The following is a 20,628-nucleotide window of genomic DNA, read 5'->3' as shown; positions in this document are numbered from 1 at the left end:
AGAAGTGTATTGGCACTGCAAACGTGTAAACCTTTTCACACAACTGTCATTTATTTACAGGAAGAAATGTCTGTTAATCATCAACCACACTTAACCTGGAAACTGTAATCCTAAATGAAATTAAAAGGTGAAAGAAGAAAAAGAAAACTTTGATACTGGGTTAATTAGACATGGCAGTTGGAAAGCAGATGCTTTGTGACTTTAGGAAGATTCCTCGACCTCTGCTTCTCTTCATCCTGACCATCCCCTTGTGGCAGGGTCCATGCTGACCACAGCCTGGTTATCCCACCCAGTTTAAGTCCCCCTGGGGCAGTGAGTAGGTCTGGTTCTAATTTCTGACCTGTCCCGATCGTTGCCAACCTGCTTTGTTAAATGGACCACATCTAAATATATTACAAGAACTACAGAACTTAAATGGTTTATTTTTACAAGGAAAAGAATGACTACAGAGTTCTAGCTGGGAACGTCAGGAGCCCATACCTCTCCTCCATACACTGGAATTCGGACTACCTATTGCCTCGGTTCCTATTTGGGGGGGTTGAAGGACTGGGTGATTCTTGGACTCCAAATCACTGGTGAAGACTGCCTTGTCTCAGATGTGGCTAGGGTTAGGTTTTAAAGGAAAAACATTGGAGATCCTGGAGTTAAGGTGTGAGCCTCTTGTCAATTTGCCTTGACTCTTCTGACTACTTAAAAACTGTTGTTCTTTATCGTCCTCTATGACTCTGTAATCTCCCCTATCTTCTAAATCCCAGGAAAAGTTTTCAAAGTTCTCACTGCACACAGTCCAGCTCCATATCCAATTAGATTAAATACTATTTACACATATAACAAATTCTTCCTTGGTAAAGTCCTTTTCCAATCTGATTTCAAAGACCAAAATATACATTTCCTTAAAAAGTTGGAAATAATCAGTATTTTCATTTGAAAAAGAAGTTATGATATCCACATATGTATATAATTTTATATTATAAATTAGAATATATATTAAAGCTTAGTAAATGAGTGTCTCTTTCCATAAGCTCTTTCTTATAACAACAAGTGAGTATTTCAAAGGGTAAAGAAGCTTCAGGGGCTTTTTGGTCTTTTACTCAAAGTCCCAACGTATCTACTTTTTCTACTTATTTAGTGCAACCTGTGACAAAAATATGTTCACTTATCAAGTTTAAATTATTATGTTAAGTAGTTAGATCACTGGATTATTTACTTAAGAACGCTATGAATGGAAATTTTCTTAAAATGAAGCATTCTAGCTCAATTTTTGAGCCTCCGGTTGAATTGTGCAGATCCCCTGATGGGGGAAAATATTGCCCAACAATGTTTAATATTAAGTATCTTCTCTTCCCTTCCTCTCTCTTCTTTTCTTTCCTCTTCACATATATATTTCTTTCTATCTATCTATCAATCTGTCTATCTATCATCTGTTTGATAGATGTGTATCGCAAATGGGAAACGTGCTTACTTTTACATAGATAGATAAATAGACAGATATTTAGAGAAAGAAACAATCACAGCTAAAACCTTAGAATCCCATCCTTTTTTAGCATGGGAGACCAAGTCAAAATTGAATTTAATACATGTCTTGGCATCCATTTGGAAAGTTACCCAATATGATCAAAATTAGCAACTATTTCTATGTGGTTACTAAACACAAAGATAAATACAAAATATAACAAGATTAGACTTAACAAAACGTATTACTTCATTTACCAGTTAAGTTATTTTAGGGCTTTTAGATTTCAATATTTGGTATTGCCTAAGTCCTAAAATTTTCCTACTTGGGTATCTTGTCATGAGCAGGAAAATCCAAGGCAGCCTTTTAACTTTCTAGACTGTAAGCTCTATGAGATCAGGTAGAAACTCTGCTCTGGATCAAGACCTCAAAGGGCAGGGGTAAATTTAGAACCAAAGGTCCAGGAGCTTGAAAGCAGACAATGAACAGAGAACTGTGTAACGAAGAGGGAAGGATGAGCTTGGATAAGAGAGACACTCTTGTTGACAGTGGTTCTAAGCAGACAGAAGAAAATGGGAACCCTAGGGGATCATTGAGCTTTAACAACTAAAATGGGAAGTTTGCCACAAAGCCAGGAACTCGGGACTTTTTAAGGCACTCATGCTATCTTTAGAAGGTCGAGTGACTAAAGACTTTGGAGAGAATTTATAGAGGTGTGCCAGCTGCCTGTATCTGGGATTGGAAGCCGAGAAAAAGGATTGATGCTGAGGAAAGAATAAATGATAGGATTGTTTAAGAACTTCCAAGTGGATAGGAACTGTAAATAGGGATTCAGAGGTGTACAGATTGAGGAAAACAAATTTACAGCATTCGTTATTTTTCCTCACATCTTTAATTTCCAACATATCTCTTCAACTGTTTCTGGATGTGATAACCGGGCAACACAAAACCAGGATACTTTCTTTACCATTGGGAGTTAGATTCATTATTTTTTTAATCACCAAACTGATACAGTATTGTCACCTGGGAAGATATGTGAATGGGAAGTAATTGTATTCAAGTAAAAGCAGGTCTAGAGAAGATACTTTATTCTTGTGCCTGGTGAACGCTGTTCCGTCTATTTTACACTCACCTGAGGGCCTTGATTGACTCCTGGGGTTAGAGGATTTCCAAGAACATACTTTCTAGCCTGCTCAACACTCTTTCGAACAAACTCATCATAAATTGATTCTTCTACAAAGAGCCGGGATGCAGCTATACAACATTGGCCCTGGTGGTAGAATACCCCGTGGTGTGCAAATGCAACAGCACTGTCCACTGCAAAGAAGACATTCATGTTAAAGAAGAGATGTTTTCTAAAGATTATATATTTTTATACATCTTTCTCAGAGGTGATATGGTGGTATAAAAAAATCATGAGTCATATAGTCATAGATTCAGTATATTCTTCCTCATTAGCCAGGTGACACATTAACCTTTCTGATCCTTTATTTGCTACTAAAATGATAGTAAAAATAGTAGACTCTGAAATAATAGTGGTTATTAATACAACTTTAATATGTGCAATTCCAAGAATGTGGAAACTATCCTAAGATCAAATCTCACTGCAAGTGATTTTTATAAATATCTCCATTTATAATTAGACGACTGTGAATATTTCTTTCAGGCCTCAGGTTTTAACTAATGACAAAGAAAATATAAAATATCCATTACAATAAATAAGAATTTTAAAACATTCTTAGATACCCTAATCAATAGAAAAAGTGATATTTCTGAAAACAAAAAAACCCCATAAAACCCCCCAAAACCTCCAAACAACTAATATTCAGAATTGCCCACCCACCTTACAACCCTATTCTATGAGAACATTTTTCCAAATTTATGTAAAGTGTGCCATGTTATTTCATATATGCCTATAAATTCTTCTTATCTGTTTATTTGAGATGGTTATGTGGGTCTTAAAAAGAGGAAATAGTTTGCTTCATTAGTAGATCCTAAACAACCAGAAGAAATTTTTCTTCGCATTTTAATTTTCTAAAGGCAGAAGGTTTAATTTAACATTGTAGCAACTGGATATTGTTATCTTTATTTTGTGAACTAATCACATCCGCTTAGCTGTAGTGAAAGCAGTTTACAGGAAGATTTGGTAAAATCAGAAATCTTGTCATGTCTGTAGAATGTATAAGATAGTGTGCTCTAAAAAGCTTCAGGTAAGATCACAGTAACAACATAAGTCATCTGTGTTGATTGCCTCAGACCAATAATGCAGCTCTTAAAGAGACAGATGAATGTTTGACCTTCTTTCTCTGCTGGAAATAATTGAGGGATTCTACTTGATAATATAATCAGGATGAACCTAGGAATATTGTATAATGGAGTCACATCATAATTAGAGATTTAATATATATAAATTCAACTACACCTGCTAGAAAAAAATGAGAGAAATTACTTAAATAGTAGGCATCCTTTTCCTCTTGCCATTTTATTCAATGAGCGTGTGACCCAGAGAGAAGGGAGACACAAATGTGCAACTTGCTGTCTCTCCAGCTGGTCTCAGTCCAACGTGTCTGAGGGTATCTCATCACGCTTAAGGTGATGCTAATATTTAAAGGTATGGAATTAAGAATATACATTACGGCCCCTAAATGCAAAATAGTTAGTTTCTCTAGAGTTCAGCTGAGAAAATAGCAATCTATTCCAAACCAAGAAATTGTGTCTGTGTTGGACTTATCTAGGCGTTATAACTTTAGGACAATTTAAGAGATTTTTAAGAGTAATTTTGGACTCTGGTTAATGCCTTACACCTTGACGTTAGAAGCAAACCCTTCACTGTATGGCATTACCAGACACCGAAAAGAAGGGTGAGAAGTGAGCAGAGTGACTTTTACTCACGGTCGGCATCAGCAAACACAATGCAAGGACTTTTTCCTCCGAGTTCCAGGGTCACCCTCTTCAGATTGCTTTTCCCAGCAGCTTCTTTGATCATTTTGCCAACCTGAAATGGAGCATTACAAAGGAGGAGGCTTAATCTGCTCTCATGAAGGCAGGTTTCTTTAGCGATTTAAATTTATACGATGTTTGTGCCACAGTTACGTTTCATTAGGGAGAAATGGCATTTTTGCAGATTTGGCACTTTCAGATACCAAAGACTTCTCCATCCAAACATAAACATATGATGGATCATGAAAACAGATATATTGAACGTGATAGCTGATCTTGATGTACATGATCTTGATGTACATGGCTAGACAGGTTATTTTTCATTTTAATCAGAACTTCATCATTCTTCTGATCAGTCTGACAAATCATGATCCAACCATAATTTATCTATTTTGACTTTTCATCCTTCTGTTGAAATCCAGAAAACTCTATCCAGACAAAGTGGCGTATTTACCAGCCTCGAATCTCTCTCTGCTTCTCATTTATAATGAGACCCAAAGGTCTTACCCCGACTTGGGCTGCCTCCATTCCTACCCTTTCTTAGGGTCCAGCTCGTATCTTAGCTCCTCTTTGAAGCCATCTATGACAACTCAAGGTGAACATGACCCTTTCTTTCTCTGATCTCCAATAAGTGCCCTCATGAGGACTCGTTTCAGAGTTTCTCTTGGATTGTATTATTTGTATAAATATCAGTTTCCCAAACAGATGTTGCCTCCCTGGTAGCAGTGACAATGTCCTATCATTGCATACCTTTTCTCAGCACTGTCTGTCAGAGTGGGCTCACTTAACTATTGATGAACTGATATCCCCTCTCCCCCATGGCTCTCGCTCTCACTTTCCCTCTTTCTCATGCTGTCCTCCACACCTTTGAAGAGTGGAGTTTGGAGAAAGAAATTGGGTCTGTGTTCTGTGCTGCTACTTCAGTTAGCTGGAATCCTACTGTTTTTTGTTTTTTTTCTTATTAATGCTAGTGGCCTCTCTTCAGAGAAAGAGTTTTCATTTTTTTTCTTTATGGATCACTTCCTATGAAAATTAGTTTTTGCATTCTTTATATTTTTCTCATTTTTAAACTCTGGCCTGTTTTATAATTATTTCTTCTTTCTTTCTTTCTTTAATATAACTATTTCTTCCTTTTTATTTTTTATTGAAGTCTTAGAACACTAAAAGGATCTTTGCTTTTCTTTTTACAAGGTGATTCATTTTATCTTGCTTCTTTTATTTTCTGGATTTCTTTTCTTCCTCAACACATCAGATTTTAAGAAAAAGTTTCTATCTCAACTGAATAAAAGTTAAGTAGACGCTTGCTTGAATGTGTGTTTAAATTTTGACTGTTGAACTGACTCCTACTGTGCATTACAGAGTAGATCATTAATTAATCTGCTGATGTTTTCATCTTATTTAAAATCTTCATGCACTAAATCAAACCCTTAAATGTAGGTTAATAAAAATAAACTAAAAGTAGACTGGCAATGCAGAAACCCTGTTTGAAATTTCTCTTATATCCCATTTTGGTTCCACAACATATTTCTTATGACCACTCTCAAAAATTGAATTTTCATTTGAGGTGATTAAGAATTTTGTATTTTCTAGATAATAATCTTTGCCTTTCTCCCTTTGAATTCTCCAAATTCTTTCTCTGCATCTTTCTTTTATTTTCTGGGGTTTTGGGGTTTCTTTTTTTGTTTTTAGCTTAGAAAGATTTGCTGGAGAAACTTTATTAAAGCAGATCATTTTTGTCTTGGGGAAGGGAGTAAGATCAGAGGCATTTTTCTAAAAGCTACCAATGTCAAAAGAACTAGCATGAAGAATGGTTAGAGGTACGAGTGAGAAAGAAAGGTTACACTTTTACTTCGTGCAGTTTCAGATGGCAAATAAAAGGTTTGTTTGAGTTTTCCCAAAGGTCTAGCTAAAGTCAAAATAAGGAAACATCAGTTTTTGCCCCATGATTTTGTTCCCTCACTTGGAAAAAAGTAAAATGTTGTCATTTTTTCCTCAAAAAGGTCTACAATGAAGAGAGGATAAGGACTATTTAGGCTATGGTAAAAAGTATGTTCCATGATATTGTGGCGTTGCCCTTGTGGGGCAGAAGTAGCAAATGCTCAAAATAATGTTCTAACTTAGCACATCCTGCACAACGTGGGTTGGATTCTGTTTTAAATGAATCTAATGGGACATTAAAATTCTTACCATGCCAGAAACATTTTTATAATGAGCGTGACTGCTACAATGAACCACAACAACATAAAATCCATAGTTTGCCTCTTTCATGGCATTTGGCAAGTTCACTACTATCTTCAAAGCAACGAACTTGAAGCTAAAAGAGGACCCAGAAAGACTGATCTTTTGTGTGGCTTCTAAAATCATCTTAGTCACACTTAATTCTTTAATACTCAATCAGAAGTAGTTACTGTACTGGTTTCTGGAGATGAGAATGAATAAGATAGTCTTTGAGGATAGTCAGCAAAAGGGAGAGAGATACATAACAAAGCAAGGAGAACATGCTATCATAATTATATATCAGGGACAATGGGGGCACAGATGGAAAGTTTTTAAATTCAGGATGCTCCTGAGACTGCGGAGAAAGCCATAGAGGGCATGTGATGGGAGCCACATTATAGTAGGTGTGGCCACGCATGAGCAAACGCCTGCGGGAATGAAAAGATGCATGAAATAATCAGGAAGTGATGGGGCAGCAATGAAGAAATATTTTGTGGAGAAGGGACCTCTTCCCTCACACCTCATGAACTAGTGTGAGAAATTAAAGAGTGAGGGAAGGAACAAGGGAATGGAAATGACTCTAGAACACACAATAATCATGCCATTTAGTGACTACTCTGTAGGATGCTAAATGTTTTACTACTCATTAGCTTATTCAGTTTTATTTGGTATAACTCAATAAAGTAGATATTATTATTCCCATTTTACATATGAAGAAACTCAAGTTTAGTAAGGATACTTAACTTTTGGAAGACATACTGCTAGGAGGGGTAGACTTAGAATTTAAACCTAGATGTTTCCTAGTCTTCTCATATCAAAGTTTTCTGGGGGAGGGGGCAGATAAAGTACCCCTAAAGTGCTGTAGGGGTTCAGGGATGAGCCAAGACAAACAGGCAGTGATGCAGAGATGGCATCGTGGAACAGTAGCCTCTGGCTCAGACAAACTAGAGAAGCGTCTGGGATCTAGAGCAGAAGCTGTATGTGGCGTCCCTGTTGGGGAAGGTCTACCATGCTAGGCTGAGAAATTGGTACCTTCCTGCTTTACCTCCTCGGCTATGATTTCAACCTGTGACTTCATCATGTTTTAATTTATTGCTGTGTCTTGACCATTACCAATTGTTTTGTCCACAGACTCCTGATTGAAGAATTGGTTTTCCCCTACCTCAATTAGGAGTTTGTAGAATGTAAACTTTTTCTACTCTATGTCTAAAAAAAACAAGAAAAAATTATATATTGATATATCTAGTTTAAAAAAGATCAAGAAAAATAAAATTTTATTTTCTATCATTTTAGTTCTTTATGTAAACTACTCTTTGTATTGGAGTGGCTAATTAGGAGTATAAAATAATCAAATTAGCCTTTCCACACTATCTGGAATGTTCTTCCTGTTTCTCCAGAAAGTTAAAAAAGTAAGCATTTTCAACACCCAGAACATTTAAAGAGCATTTAGCATCCCTCCTCTCCCCCATCCCTCTCCTCTGAAGTGCCCACGGCTGGGGTCCTGTTCTTTAATCTTCTGGATAGCCAAGCTGGAGCTACTGAGGCAGAAAAGTTAGGTTGGATCGGGAAGCTGAGCTGCTGACTCCTTTTCAGAATGTTCAGGGAAGAGAGAGCCCCAAATAAGGAGCTAAGGGTGAGGCTCTGCTCTTTGATTTCCCTGATCTACAGGATAAAATTACAATTCATTCATACAAATCACTGTGGTCTAATTTATATTTTTTATCATAAACCTTACTAATCATACGACAAGGTCTAATCAGCCATATTTCTCGTCAGAGAAAGTAATAACATACTAAAAACAGTTTACTCCAGTCCTTCTGCTTTTGTAATAGGTATTTCGTTTCATCTCAACGACATCTGCTTATGTTCTATAAACATGTGTGAAGGCTAGAATAAGGAACAAATCATTAAAAGAACTTTTGTTTTAAGGAAATGTCAGCTTAAAAACAGTAACATAAAACATGCTTCCAACTGCTTCACTACTGGCCTCAGTAAATGATGTTACCTGTGTTGATCCTGTGAAGGCCACTTTGTCTACATCCATGTGAGAAGAAATGGCCGCCCCTGCAGTAGGCCCGTAACCAGGGACAATATTCACTACTCCAGGAGGAAACCCTGCCTAAAAGATAACAAGTAAAATAGTTAGAACAGAACTGATCATTTAATTCTACAGAAAAAAGAGGAGAGTATGGGATCAAAGCTGCCTCTTTATGCTAATCTTATGAGTTTCTCTACAAAGAAAGATGCATATAGGTGGTTTTATTATTTATTATTATTCTTATTTCATTGTTAAGCCCACTTAAAATAACCTCAAGGGTTGCATTATTGAGGGACTATTTCTCCTCAGAGTAAGTCCATCTTTGACTTTCATGGATCATTTGCTCCAATGATGGCTGTCTCAAATTTTATAATAGTAACTCAAAAAGATAGTGTGTGTAAAAGTGGTTGGTAAATTACTCACAAAGAAGGAAAACAATGTGTTTATTATCCGTTCAGCAAAAATAAGAAGCTAAAGCGATCTTAACATTTTTAGTTTCTACCTGTTGATTGATCAGGGCATACCAACTAGGTTGCAAATTCCTATCAGCATTATTTAATCAGAAAAATGTTAGGTTAAAAATGGTCATCCCATTCATGATCAAGCTTCACAGATTGATTCCAATCCCAATTAAAGAATTATGAAGTATAGAGCAGTGTGGCAACTGAAACAACACATTGAAATTTCATGTTATTTTCATCAAAATGTCTCATTTTGACATCTCTTTTGCCTACTTTTAATTTGAAGTGAAGAATATTTTTAAGATATGGATTCAGATTTCCTGAATTTTAAATTTCTAGGGACTAAAGCTTATTTTTTAAATATTGGTATAATATAAAGGACAATAACTTGTTTGCAAGAAAAAATATATTAAAACAATCTAGATAGCTGATGAAAATAAATTCTATGTGCTCTTTTGTCAGTTTTTGAGCAGGAAGGTAAATGCAGAGGAAACCGTAATAGAAAAGAGAATATAAAGGTATTCCCTCATTGGTGAATGAGTTTAGAAATAATGTAGCCCAATGCCACAAGCAAGCATATTAACTCAGAAGCCTCCAACCGTCAGATAGACTAGTTTAAGCTAGTTTAAATTTGTAGAATTTCCAGGCTGTTAGTTGCAGTTATATACCAACTTACAGTTCAACATTTGAAAGAAAATCATAGCAATTTCAACATGAACTTGCATTCATGGGTGTTGGGCAAAAGAAATAAAAAAAGTGATCATAAGGTGGCAGCTGGACATGAAGCTTCTGGTCTGGCTTCCTGTCCTCCTTTGGGCAGAGGTTCATTTGGGTTGACTGCCAAAAGTCCCTGCCAGCAGCTATGCTTAATGCGTCCCCACTGGACAGGAGCCATTGGCAGATAATGTAATTTACAGTAGCAACAGATGAAGTCTTCCTACTGTAAATCAGGACTACTGATTTCTTGCACATACTTTTTTTTTTTAAGATATTTGAAATACAACTTTATTCTGATTCTAAACGAAAAGAAATGGGAATGACAGTAACAAACAAGATTCCACCTCTCAATATCGTCATGTGATTGTAGCAGTCTTATATTTGAAACTCAAGGAGGAAACAGCTGTGTTCCAAAACAGCTAAATATGCAGGTCCAAAAAATAAAGGTTTTTTTTTTTAACGGCCACATTCACTCCAAAGCCCATCCATCTCCTTCAGCATCCAAAGATTAAACATATTTTGATTTAGGAAACGTACCTCTTTTATTAAAGATGCCATGTGAAGAGCAGTCAGAGGGGTTTGCTCTGCTGGTTTCACAACCACTGTGTTTCCGCAGCTGAGGGCAGGCCCTATTTTCCAAATGAGCATGACCAATGGGAAATTCCACTAGAAAGCAATATATAACAATAGATTCTTTGTATTGCTGAAAGGCACATTTGCTAATCTAACTTCCACATTATACACTCCCTGTAGACGTTAAACAAGAATTGTAGTAGTTTTGTTTAATCATCTGGTATATTCTAATTAAGTTCATTGCTCAAAGCAACTCATAAATGCAAAAAAAAAAAAAAACCCTCCAAACAAACTAGATACAGGAAGAGAGCAGGAGAAAGTCATAAAATTTTATCAAGTGCTGTTATTTTGAGTTCTTTTTCTACCAGGAAAAAAAATCACTGCATGGTTTAGAAATCAAGCCTTACTATTAAATATATTGTAAGTTACCTGTAAGGGTTTAAAAAATGTAATTATTCCTCCCTCCCTATAGGTCTTTAAATGTAACCATTTATCCAATAATAATATTTAGTAGTATTTAATTCCAAGACAAATATCTTGCTAAAGACACAGAAGTCTAGGGTTTGGAGGCTGACAGCTTGGTTCACATCAGCTCAATCACTGAGCAGCCATGTGAATTCAGACACGTTATATGCACTTTGTGTATGATTTCATCATCTATAAGTGCTGAAAACAGTCCTCTCTACTTCAGAAGGTTGTCCTGAGGATTCATAGAGAAAGTGGGCCAAATGTTTAATGCAGTGAATTGTTCATCACAGGCATACAGTAAATATTAACAATTCTTAGTATTCAGGATTATGTAGTTTTTATGGGTTTTATTGGGATTTTTGAACTAATGAGCAATTTCATTCAAAATGTTAATATGTGTACATTTCAATCTCATTGGAGCAGAAGATAAGTCATTGCCACTTCCTCTTCTAAGAACATCAGGACATTTTATCATCTTTTCGTTTGGCCTTTTTGGCCTTTCTGAATATGTCAGTCAAAGTGAAATCATTGATAGTCTCCTATTTGTTGGACATAAAAGGAGATCTTCATGATTCTGCATAAAATGGTACTTTCTCTAAGAGGAATGTGGAGTATCAAAGCCTCTTATCTGAAGGTAGGATATATTCCATACTGTGCTCCAAATGCCTCTGGCACAGTTTCTTCCATTTAGTTAAGAAATTTCATTCAATTTGAACACTCTGGTTGCTACCATTCTCTATGTTGAGAAATCCCAATGAGGATATATTGATAGAAAGTGTTGGAGAGTGGTTGGCCATACTATACTTCACTGAAATGCTTGGCGTCTTGCACGATGACCACTTTGCTATGTACATGTAAAGCATGGGTCTTAAACAGAGTGCACAATACATCTTCTTAAAAACAAACCATAGAGTAAAAGGTTAAGGTTTGGTGATGCTGTATATGGAAACACACTCAAGAGATATGCCAGAATATAGATAGGTTTCTGGACTACTAGTTCGTATCCAAAGGGTACGGCCACAGAGAGACCCAAGTTCAACAATTACTATATTTGCTCCACATTTAGCAAATATCTAAGCATTCATTTGTGCCCAAGAAATCTTCATTAACAAAAGAAATAGAATTGGAACTCACTTTTTTTTAACTGAAAATTGTATGAGGGCAACTTACAGGAATGATTTGGCCACACACACCAATAGGCTCATTTCTTGTATAAGTAAAAAAGTTTCCATCTGAAAAATAAAACACACAATCATTTATAGACAAATGTGCTTGATATTCACAGAACGGTGGTTTGGGGCTGATGTGAGAGGAAGGTATAGACAATAATTTAAAAAAAAGAAAGAACATATCTCTGCTTATTTACAAAATGAAAAACTGAGCCCTCAAATAGTAATTTGAAATGAGAGGAACCATAAAACTGAGTTAGGTCAAAGCAAAGATGCACAACTGGAAAAGATCTGAACAATATTTATTCTATCTCTGATCTTATAGGAGGGCTACTTTCTAAATCATACTTGTTCTCAGTTTCCTTTCTTTCATGATAAAGGAAATAAAAGGTGTGTAACTAAGAAAGAAACTGTTAGAGTTCTGTTTCTGACAGCTCTGAGTTCTACCAGTAATTTTTTAAGTGCATAATATAATTTAAAAAATAGTAAAATTAAAATATAGTAGAATTAAAAAAATATCTCCCTGTGAGTGACAAGCCTTTCCTACTGGCTTGTTCTAAAAAGTCCTCTTCTTTTTGCCTGCCGAACAATAAAAGCAAGCTCTCTTAATCTATGAAAAAAAATGCCGGAAGTAAAGGACATTTCCATCTGGATTTGATTGATTCATGTGCCTCCAAGTTTGATGTGGTCATCCTGAGGTTGCACTGTGCTTTGTGTTCGTTCTAGTTCCCACAAAAGCTTCCTGGCTATCATAGCAAGAAGGCTACTTAATCAAGATCGATTTGTACTTTAAATGGTTTCTCCCATTTTATCAAAGGGTAAAGTAAAAGTTTCTGAAATAACCACAGTTCTTGGTCCCATCATGGTCTCACTCTCCCCTTTCCACTTCCTGGCTCTCACATCTAACCAGCGGGATGCTCCAGTTAGATTGGAAATGCACTTTGGGGCCAGTCCTGGAGGGTGTTGTATTTCCATAGTCAATACGTTTATATGAATTAAATTCTACTTGTAATGTTTTCCGACTCGATGCCTTTTCATATTCCTATCCCGTTGTGTACATACTCTATTAAGATACTAAAATGCATACACATTCACTCACACAAATTCTTAAGCCGTAAACACAGACCCATCTTTCTTTGAAACTATTTGAAACAAATCAATGTGAATTAGTTTGTTTAATTAGTCTGCTCTAACTATACTGAGTTAGACCAGGCACAGATGACCATAGCTGACACATACTGGAACGTACAAAGAGGCTTAAATAATTACATTATAGAAAGGGTATAAATGTCACCATTGGAATAAAACCCAAATAAATAATTTCAGAGGCCAGCTCTGAAAAGTTTGAGTCCTTAGAGAGACAACTGCTTAAATCAGTAATTGTGGGCATACGAATGTTCTTACTTTAATATTTTCCAAAGTATCTATAGTGTTATCTTCTGCATAATTATGTTGAAACAATTTTAAAACCCATATGATGAATCTTAGCAGAACGTCCAGGTTCAGAACTGCATTGTCTCAAAGTCAAGAAGAAAATAATTCTGCCCTACTTGGTTGACATCTTTAAAAGGGAGAGTTTGGAATTTTTCATCTCTACAATAATCTCCTCACCCCTACCGTCACCCACGGTGGTTTCCCAAAGCTACTTACCAATGGGTATCGTGCGGCCCTGGATCTTGTCAGCCCAGCCTGCACAGTAGCGTAATGTTTTTATACAACCTCCTAAATCCATCAGATATGCATTGGAAAATAGTTTTCCACCATTCATTGACTCCATTGTCTGAAAAAGAGATCACACCCCAAATCTAAACTTCTACAGAAATTTTAGATTAAAAAAATAGTCAATATTTTGAGTAATCGTGTGCTAGAGAATTTTGAAAATACTAGAAGAAGTCCTGTAAGCAATCTTTTGTAACCTCCTCTTTTTAAAAAGGAGACTAAAAAAAGAGTTAAAAGGACTTGCTTAAGACCATACCTGATTAAGGACATAGCAAGATCTGGGTAGAAAAGGTAGTGAGATTCTGGTTTCTAAACCCTCGTGCCCTTCTATCTCATTCTGAACGTCCGCCAGTGAACCAGCTTTCTAGGAATTGGTCACAATTTGATATACACACAGCTTGTGAGAGTGGCACTTAGTCTCCTTAGTCAGATCAGAGTTCCAACAAGATTTCACTTATTGTATGATACAACTGTGGGTGACAATTTACTGTCAGTGACCATTAATAATGCCTCAATAATCATTTTTAATTTTTACATCCCATCTGGATATTCACACAAACTTAAGTAACCCCTGGATTTTTTTTTAAGCCATGAGTTTCCTTCAACAAAATTTTAAATTGTGAAACTCTGAGTTTTGCCACTAATATCAAAATTATTGTTTGAATGGTCAGGCTGTAAGGTTCGACATTTTCTAGTATGGTGCCCTAATGGTTTTAGGATGACGTATCTCTTCTTTTCTTCCTTTTCTTAAGCAGAACTGTAAAGACTTTGGGGCGTAATGTTCTGCTGGGGCAGGAGTGTACAGGTGATAAACTCTTAAATCAGTTCCTTATCTGTTGTACAGTCTTCTCTCTCTGCATTATATTGTATGCTACCTCAAAACTTTATCAAATATGATTTTTGTATGCTTACTCTTTCTTCCCCCTTTATGATCTTATGCTGACAGAGGCAGTCAGCATTCTGTAATTCACAGATCGGATAAATTAGGGAAGGCAAGTTTTAACAAATTCTGCTTTCTTCCTGCAGGATGTTTTGGTTATGGTTGTTGTATTGTGTATAACTTCTAATTCCATATTTTTACATACTGTGAATTATGCTGAATCTTTGATTGGATAATAAATGGCCCTTTGATTAACTATAATTGCTAATGTTGATTTTAAAAAACATAAGCCTTTCTGTTGCCGCCAGTTAAGATTCTAAAGGTAGTAAAAACTTACTCTGAAATCTGATGTTGCTGTTGCTTTGTGTTAAATTGGCTTCTCTAGGAAAAAACAAGGAAACACCTCCCCCACCCATTTTATGTGCTGATTCATATAACTGCTGAAATGTGTTTTAAAAAGCAGTATACATAAAAATAACATTTTTATAAACACATGAATGGATTTTTCTTTATTATTCGCTCTTTCACCTATAAAAAGAACATAATTTATTCAAGACCATTGTGAACATGTACATTTCAGGAAAGGAAAAAGTGGCCATTTTATTAACTGTCTTGGTGGGCTAGATTATGGAGAAATAAGGTTTATTTTAAAGAAATATCCTGGGCACCTTTAACAAACTCCATGAGATTTTTTCACTTGAGGAGTTCAGTGGTCAAGTAAGTTCAAGAAAGCTGGTATATTATTCTAGGATCTTCATGCTGCATGTGACCTTATTTTATAAAGGCTCAGAAATTCTACAGTAAAGGAAAGAAACTTGTTTAATTTGATTTAACTCAGGGTCTGCCCTGGTGGTGCAGTGGTTAAGACTCCACGCTCCCAATGCAGGGGGCCTGGGTTTGATCCCTGGTCAGGGAACTAGATCCCACGTGCATGCCGCAACTAAGGAGCCCGCCTGCCACAACTAAGACCCAGTGCAACTAACTAAATAAATAAATAAAGCAAAAAAAACCAATGTTTAGACTGTAGACTCTATTCTGGGAGTAGACATTAACGTCATCTAAAACCAGAGTGCAGATTACTTACTATCCGAGAATAAGCTCAATGGTACCATTCATATACAAGAGCTGGTAGAAGTCTTTTTGTTTTATTTGTAGAGAGTATATAGTGAACACTAAAATTAAAACAACTCACCAATCCAAACAATGAACGCTTTCTAGAGATTTTGAGTTCTGCGTAGTTCGGTTAATACTCACTGCCAGAAGCAGACGATCTCTTTCGATTAAATCAGCCAACTTGTTTATTAGCCGTCCTCTCTCTGAAGCATCCATAGTACGCCATGGAGAGCCAATCTGAAAAGACTGTCTTGCGGCCTTCACTGCTTTGTCAACATCCTCCTGCAAGTCAAAGAATTCAATTCGTGGGCTAAATATATTAGCAAATCCAGTGGCGATAACCCTATAAAATACACTAAAACTCCTCATAAGCTGTGTCTTCATCAGCCTAATTCCAGCATACTGTACAAACTCAACTACCATATATTGGAATTATACCTGCTGCCTACTCTTTGGAATGATGAGTACCACACACATAGCACATGCTTGATTTCCTAGAATAGAAATATTATATTTTAATAGTTCCTATTATTGGCGTGCTTACCATATATCAGGTAATGTTCTGATTGCTTTATGAGTTAATTAAATTAACTCATTTAATTCTTTTTTTGTTTTGTTTTGTTTTTTGTGGTACGTGGGCCTCTCACTGTTGTGGCCTCTCCTGTTGCGGAGCACAGGCTCCGGACACGCAGGCTTAGCGGCCATGGCTCACGGGCCCAGCTGCTCCGCGGCACGTGGGATCTTCTCGGACCAGGGCACGAACCCGTGTCCGCTGCATCGGCAGACGGACTCTCAACCACTGCGCCACCCGAGAAGCCCTCATTTAATTCTTAATAATTTTATGAGACAGATACGTTCCCCATTTTAGAGATGAAGAAACTGAAGCAAAGAGAAAGAGGAGATTTGCCCAAGCTCAATAGCTGAAAGTGGCTGAACTGTGTTTTAAAAGGAGCCCAGCTGACTGTAGAGTCTTTGCTCTTCACCACTGCATTTTACTGCTGTGGTGATTGGTTTGTCAAGAGTTCCAGGGAAAGCTCAAGATCTAAAATAGTGAATATCTTCTTGGATCTCTGGTGACTTTAAGGGCTGTGTACTCTAATGAAGAACCTACTGAAGGGTGAATAAGAACTGTGTTTTGCTGTTGAAGAGTAAACATTATAAACATGTGCTCATTCCTCTTGTTCAGAGGGAAAAAGGCACAGAGGCAGCGGGTCTGGTATAGAGAAAGGGCAGTATATTACAACCTCTCATTTCCCAACTAGGTACAAAGAGTTCCTTTCATTCCCTCACTAGGTAAAGAAATCAGTTTCTTATTATTAAGGCACTGCTTAAAATTACATTAATTCAAGCAAAAGTCAAATAATTGAGTCATTTCACACTCAGTCTTCTTGCCGTCTCTCATCTGTCCTCACTCATACTCTTGTTTCTGAACTGGTTTATTCCTCCTGTTCTTTCCTAGTCTGCCTCAGTTAAATACTTTCCCTGGCCACTCATTCCCATAGATCTTTGTTCAGATCCCATTTGAGCGCCTATAGAATACACCTACTACAAAATTCACTACCTCTTCCATTACTACTTTGTCTTTTTTCTTCCTCCATCAAATCAGCTGCAAACACTTTAAAGGCATAGATTTTCCCAATCTTCTTTTGCTTATCAGTCTGGTCACTACATGGAGCTATATAAGCTCCACAAATCATGGTACCTCTTAGGCCAGTGGGTTGTCTTTTGTGCAGGAGCCATAGTTTCCTTAAAGAATCTGAAGGGAAAATTGTCCTAAATTTTTTTAAGTTGCTCAAATTAAGCTGAACCCATTTAACGATGATACCTCCCCCTTTGGGAGGCATGGATCTCAGATTAATATTCCCTGCCTTTGATTATATTTAGTCAAGAGTCCCAAACTGGGAATTCCCTGGTGGTCCAGTGGTTAGGACTCCACACTTCCACTGCAGGGACATGGGTTTGATCCCTGGTTGGAGAATAAAGATCCCACGTAGCGCCACCAAAAAAAAAAAAAAAAAAAGAATCCCAAACTTACAAGTCTGCATATTAAAATACAAGAAAAGTAAATTATTTTTACATTATTTATCACCACACTAAGATGATCTTGGGCCAGAGGGACATTTTAGAAGTATAATTTGGTCTGATTAAATGATAATATTATCACAATACAGACTACAAGCAAACATTCTTTCACTGTAACCATCACACACTTGTGTATCTTTTCTTTTTTAAAAAATTTTTTAAATTTAATTTTATTTATTTTTTTATACAGCAGGTTCTTATTAGTCACTTGTGTATCTTACTGTCTAACTTTTGAGAGAATAGTGATTATGTACAATAAAATACATGTATTCTTACTCTCCCTCCCTGAGAAATATGTATACAGTCGTATTTTGGGCATTCAGTTAATCACATTGATTGCTTATATTTGGACATTGTGTTATGCCATAGGATCTCACCTTTTCCAAATTATATTGGAAGAGCACTGTTGAAAAAAATTAAAAAGCAAACCACAAGAATCTGAAATTGCCAGCATGACCTGTGGATACCACAGCTTATAAAATACATTCTGCTCTGTGTTTAAAAAAGTCTGTGTGACACAGCTTTCGTATGGATCCTTGTGCTCCGTGTTCCCTCATCAGCCTTAGCCAAATATGGTTTATCATAGGCATCCTGGCCTCTCAAAGGGATATGGAGTAATTGGCTTCAAGACAAGGAACTCTGCCATATGGAAAATATGTTCCTGGAGAATGCTGCTATAAATACAGACGTTTTTGTATCGTGCTTCTCCTTTTCTCATATATTTTATCTTGCTGGCACAGAAATAGAATAATGGTAGGTAATATATAGGTCTGGAACAAAACAACCCTGATCTGAATTCTGGTTCCTCACCTATTAGCTATGTAAGCTTTGACGCATCCATCTATTCATTCATCCGTCTCTCTAAAGATTTGCTAAACACTCTATTCTGTAGCATTCTTATCATCAGGCTGCTAACGATAAAGTAGTGAAGTAAAGAGACTGGCCTTTTGAAAATTCCAGTTGTGTGGGAGAAACATACAACCAAATAATCACATCATTATTATAAACCATGAGAAATATTCTGAAGTGAACTATATTGTGATATGACTTCTCTCACCTTTGGTTTTCTTATCTTTAAAATAGGGATAATGTACCTCATGGAGTTGTGCTGAAGATTAAATAAGGTGACACTTGAAACACATTTTCTGTGACAGACATTATGTTAACTGTTCATTAAATGGTAGTAAGTGCTATTGGAATCAGAGCAGTCAAAACAACCTTAAAATAACTCTCAGCAGTTGTAGTGTGTTTTAATCCTTCCTTTCAGTTTTCACTGCCCTGTATTATTTTAGGCTGTCATTATCTCGTATGGTTGCTAGCCTTCCTAAGTCCATTTTCTTCTCTCCCCAAACTGTCTTGCCTATTGCTACCAGGCTAATCTTCCTCAAATAATTTGACCTTATCACTTTCCCTTTCCAATATTTGCAAATGCCCCCTTAGCCCACAGTCCTTGGGTCAGACTTCTCTTTCTGATTTTCAAAGCCTAGCATTTTGGGGCCCCACTTCACCTACTCAAACTTGTGCTCACATTTTTTCTACTCTGTCTGGCCCAACTACTTCTCACCTTTGCTCCTATAATTCTCCTCGCCTAGAATGTTCTACCAGCACACCCCTTTCCTTTCAAAGTCCTACATATTCTTTAAGACCCAGCTCAAATATCACAACCTACCTACACCCTTGCCAGATTAATCCAGCTTGATAATAGCTACTAGTTAAGAGCTTACTAAGTTCCTGGCACTATGCTAAACCCTTTATAACCCCACAGTTACTGCTATAGTTAAGCATCACAGACCTTGTTTTATAGGACATGAAATCTAGCAGATAGTAGAACCAAAATTTAGTCCCAAATCTGACTCCAAAATCCAGTTGTATAGCTCTTCAAGGCTATCCTGATAATGATCTCATTTGCAATGAATACTCACTGCTATCTTTATTATAAGCTATAATACTTCTTACTATTTGGGTCTACAATAGGCAGGTTATAAATATTTAATAAGTTTATTATGCATCTTATAAACTCATTATGTTACATTGATTTTATATAAGCATGCTCCTTATAGAAATAATTTTCTTATATTGATATTTACAAAATAATTCATATCGTAATTGATTCCATTATATAACAAAGCTTTTACATTAACCAAAACTATTAGGCATAAGGGGTTTTTGTAAATTATTATTATTATTATTTTTATTCCAAGACTACTATTTCTTGGATTTTTAATCCAGGACTAGCATTTCCAAGGACATAATTTTTTAACTAACTAGAAAACAATTTGATACCATTAACTCAGATTTTCTACCATCAATAATACTTTTACCTTATAGTGTTTAAAATGTTCCTTTTTGAAGTAGGGACCACAAGTTGAAAAGATGAAATTAAGGAAGGACTGAACTCTTCCATCCCTCCCAGACCATGCATTTCCATATGAAATTTGTTCAGATTTGGAGAAAGTAGTTATCAGACCAGTTTTACACCTGTCATAGGCATTTACTTTAATGGACATTTACTTTTATCCCCACCAATTATTTGTTAGGTCATGCTTTAGTATTAAAAGCAGTTTTCGGGATTAGTCAATATAGCCCAAAAGAGCCACTGAAGTGAAAAGAAAACAGTTCCCACCCCCATCTGTGCTTTTCTTTGTAACCTGCATTTGTTCTTGCCCTTCCTCCTTTCTTTATAGTACCATTGAAAGGCGGTATGTAGCCCATTGTTAGCTCCATTCTACTCATCAATTAAATCCTTAAAACCTCTTGGCTCATTATCTAAAGAGTCAGTTCCAGAATATTAGGTTTAC

General features: G+C 36.4%; 1 protein-coding gene across 1 annotated transcript in view; it reads right to left on the bottom strand.

The window, feature by feature from the left end:
* The window catches only part of ALDH1A1 (aldehyde dehydrogenase 1 family member A1), a 54,040-nt gene that overhangs the window by 11,046 nt on the left and 22,366 nt on the right, over positions 1 to 20,628 (bottom strand). Inside the window, exons 3-9 of the mRNA XM_067744156.1 lie at positions 15,890 to 16,030; positions 13,687 to 13,816; positions 12,038 to 12,099; positions 10,364 to 10,492; positions 8,616 to 8,729; positions 4,346 to 4,448; positions 2,586 to 2,770 (exon numbers count right to left, since the gene is read on the bottom strand). Of these exons, the coding sequence (XP_067600257.1) occupies positions 2,586 to 2,770; positions 4,346 to 4,448; positions 8,616 to 8,729; positions 10,364 to 10,492; positions 12,038 to 12,099; positions 13,687 to 13,816; positions 15,890 to 16,030 (864 nt within the window). The remainder of the gene's footprint in view (positions 1 to 2,585; positions 2,771 to 4,345; positions 4,449 to 8,615; positions 8,730 to 10,363; positions 10,493 to 12,037; positions 12,100 to 13,686; positions 13,817 to 15,889; positions 16,031 to 20,628) is intronic.

The sequence above is a fragment of the Pseudorca crassidens genome, chromosome 7 (genome assembly GCF_039906515.1).
Source record: "Pseudorca crassidens isolate mPseCra1 chromosome 7, mPseCra1.hap1, whole genome shotgun sequence".
In the NCBI taxonomy this organism is placed as follows: Eukaryota; Metazoa; Chordata; class Mammalia; order Artiodactyla; family Delphinidae; genus Pseudorca; species Pseudorca crassidens.
The sequence above is the reverse complement of the archived record's forward strand: the minus strand, read 5'-3'. Positions and strand labels throughout refer to the sequence as shown.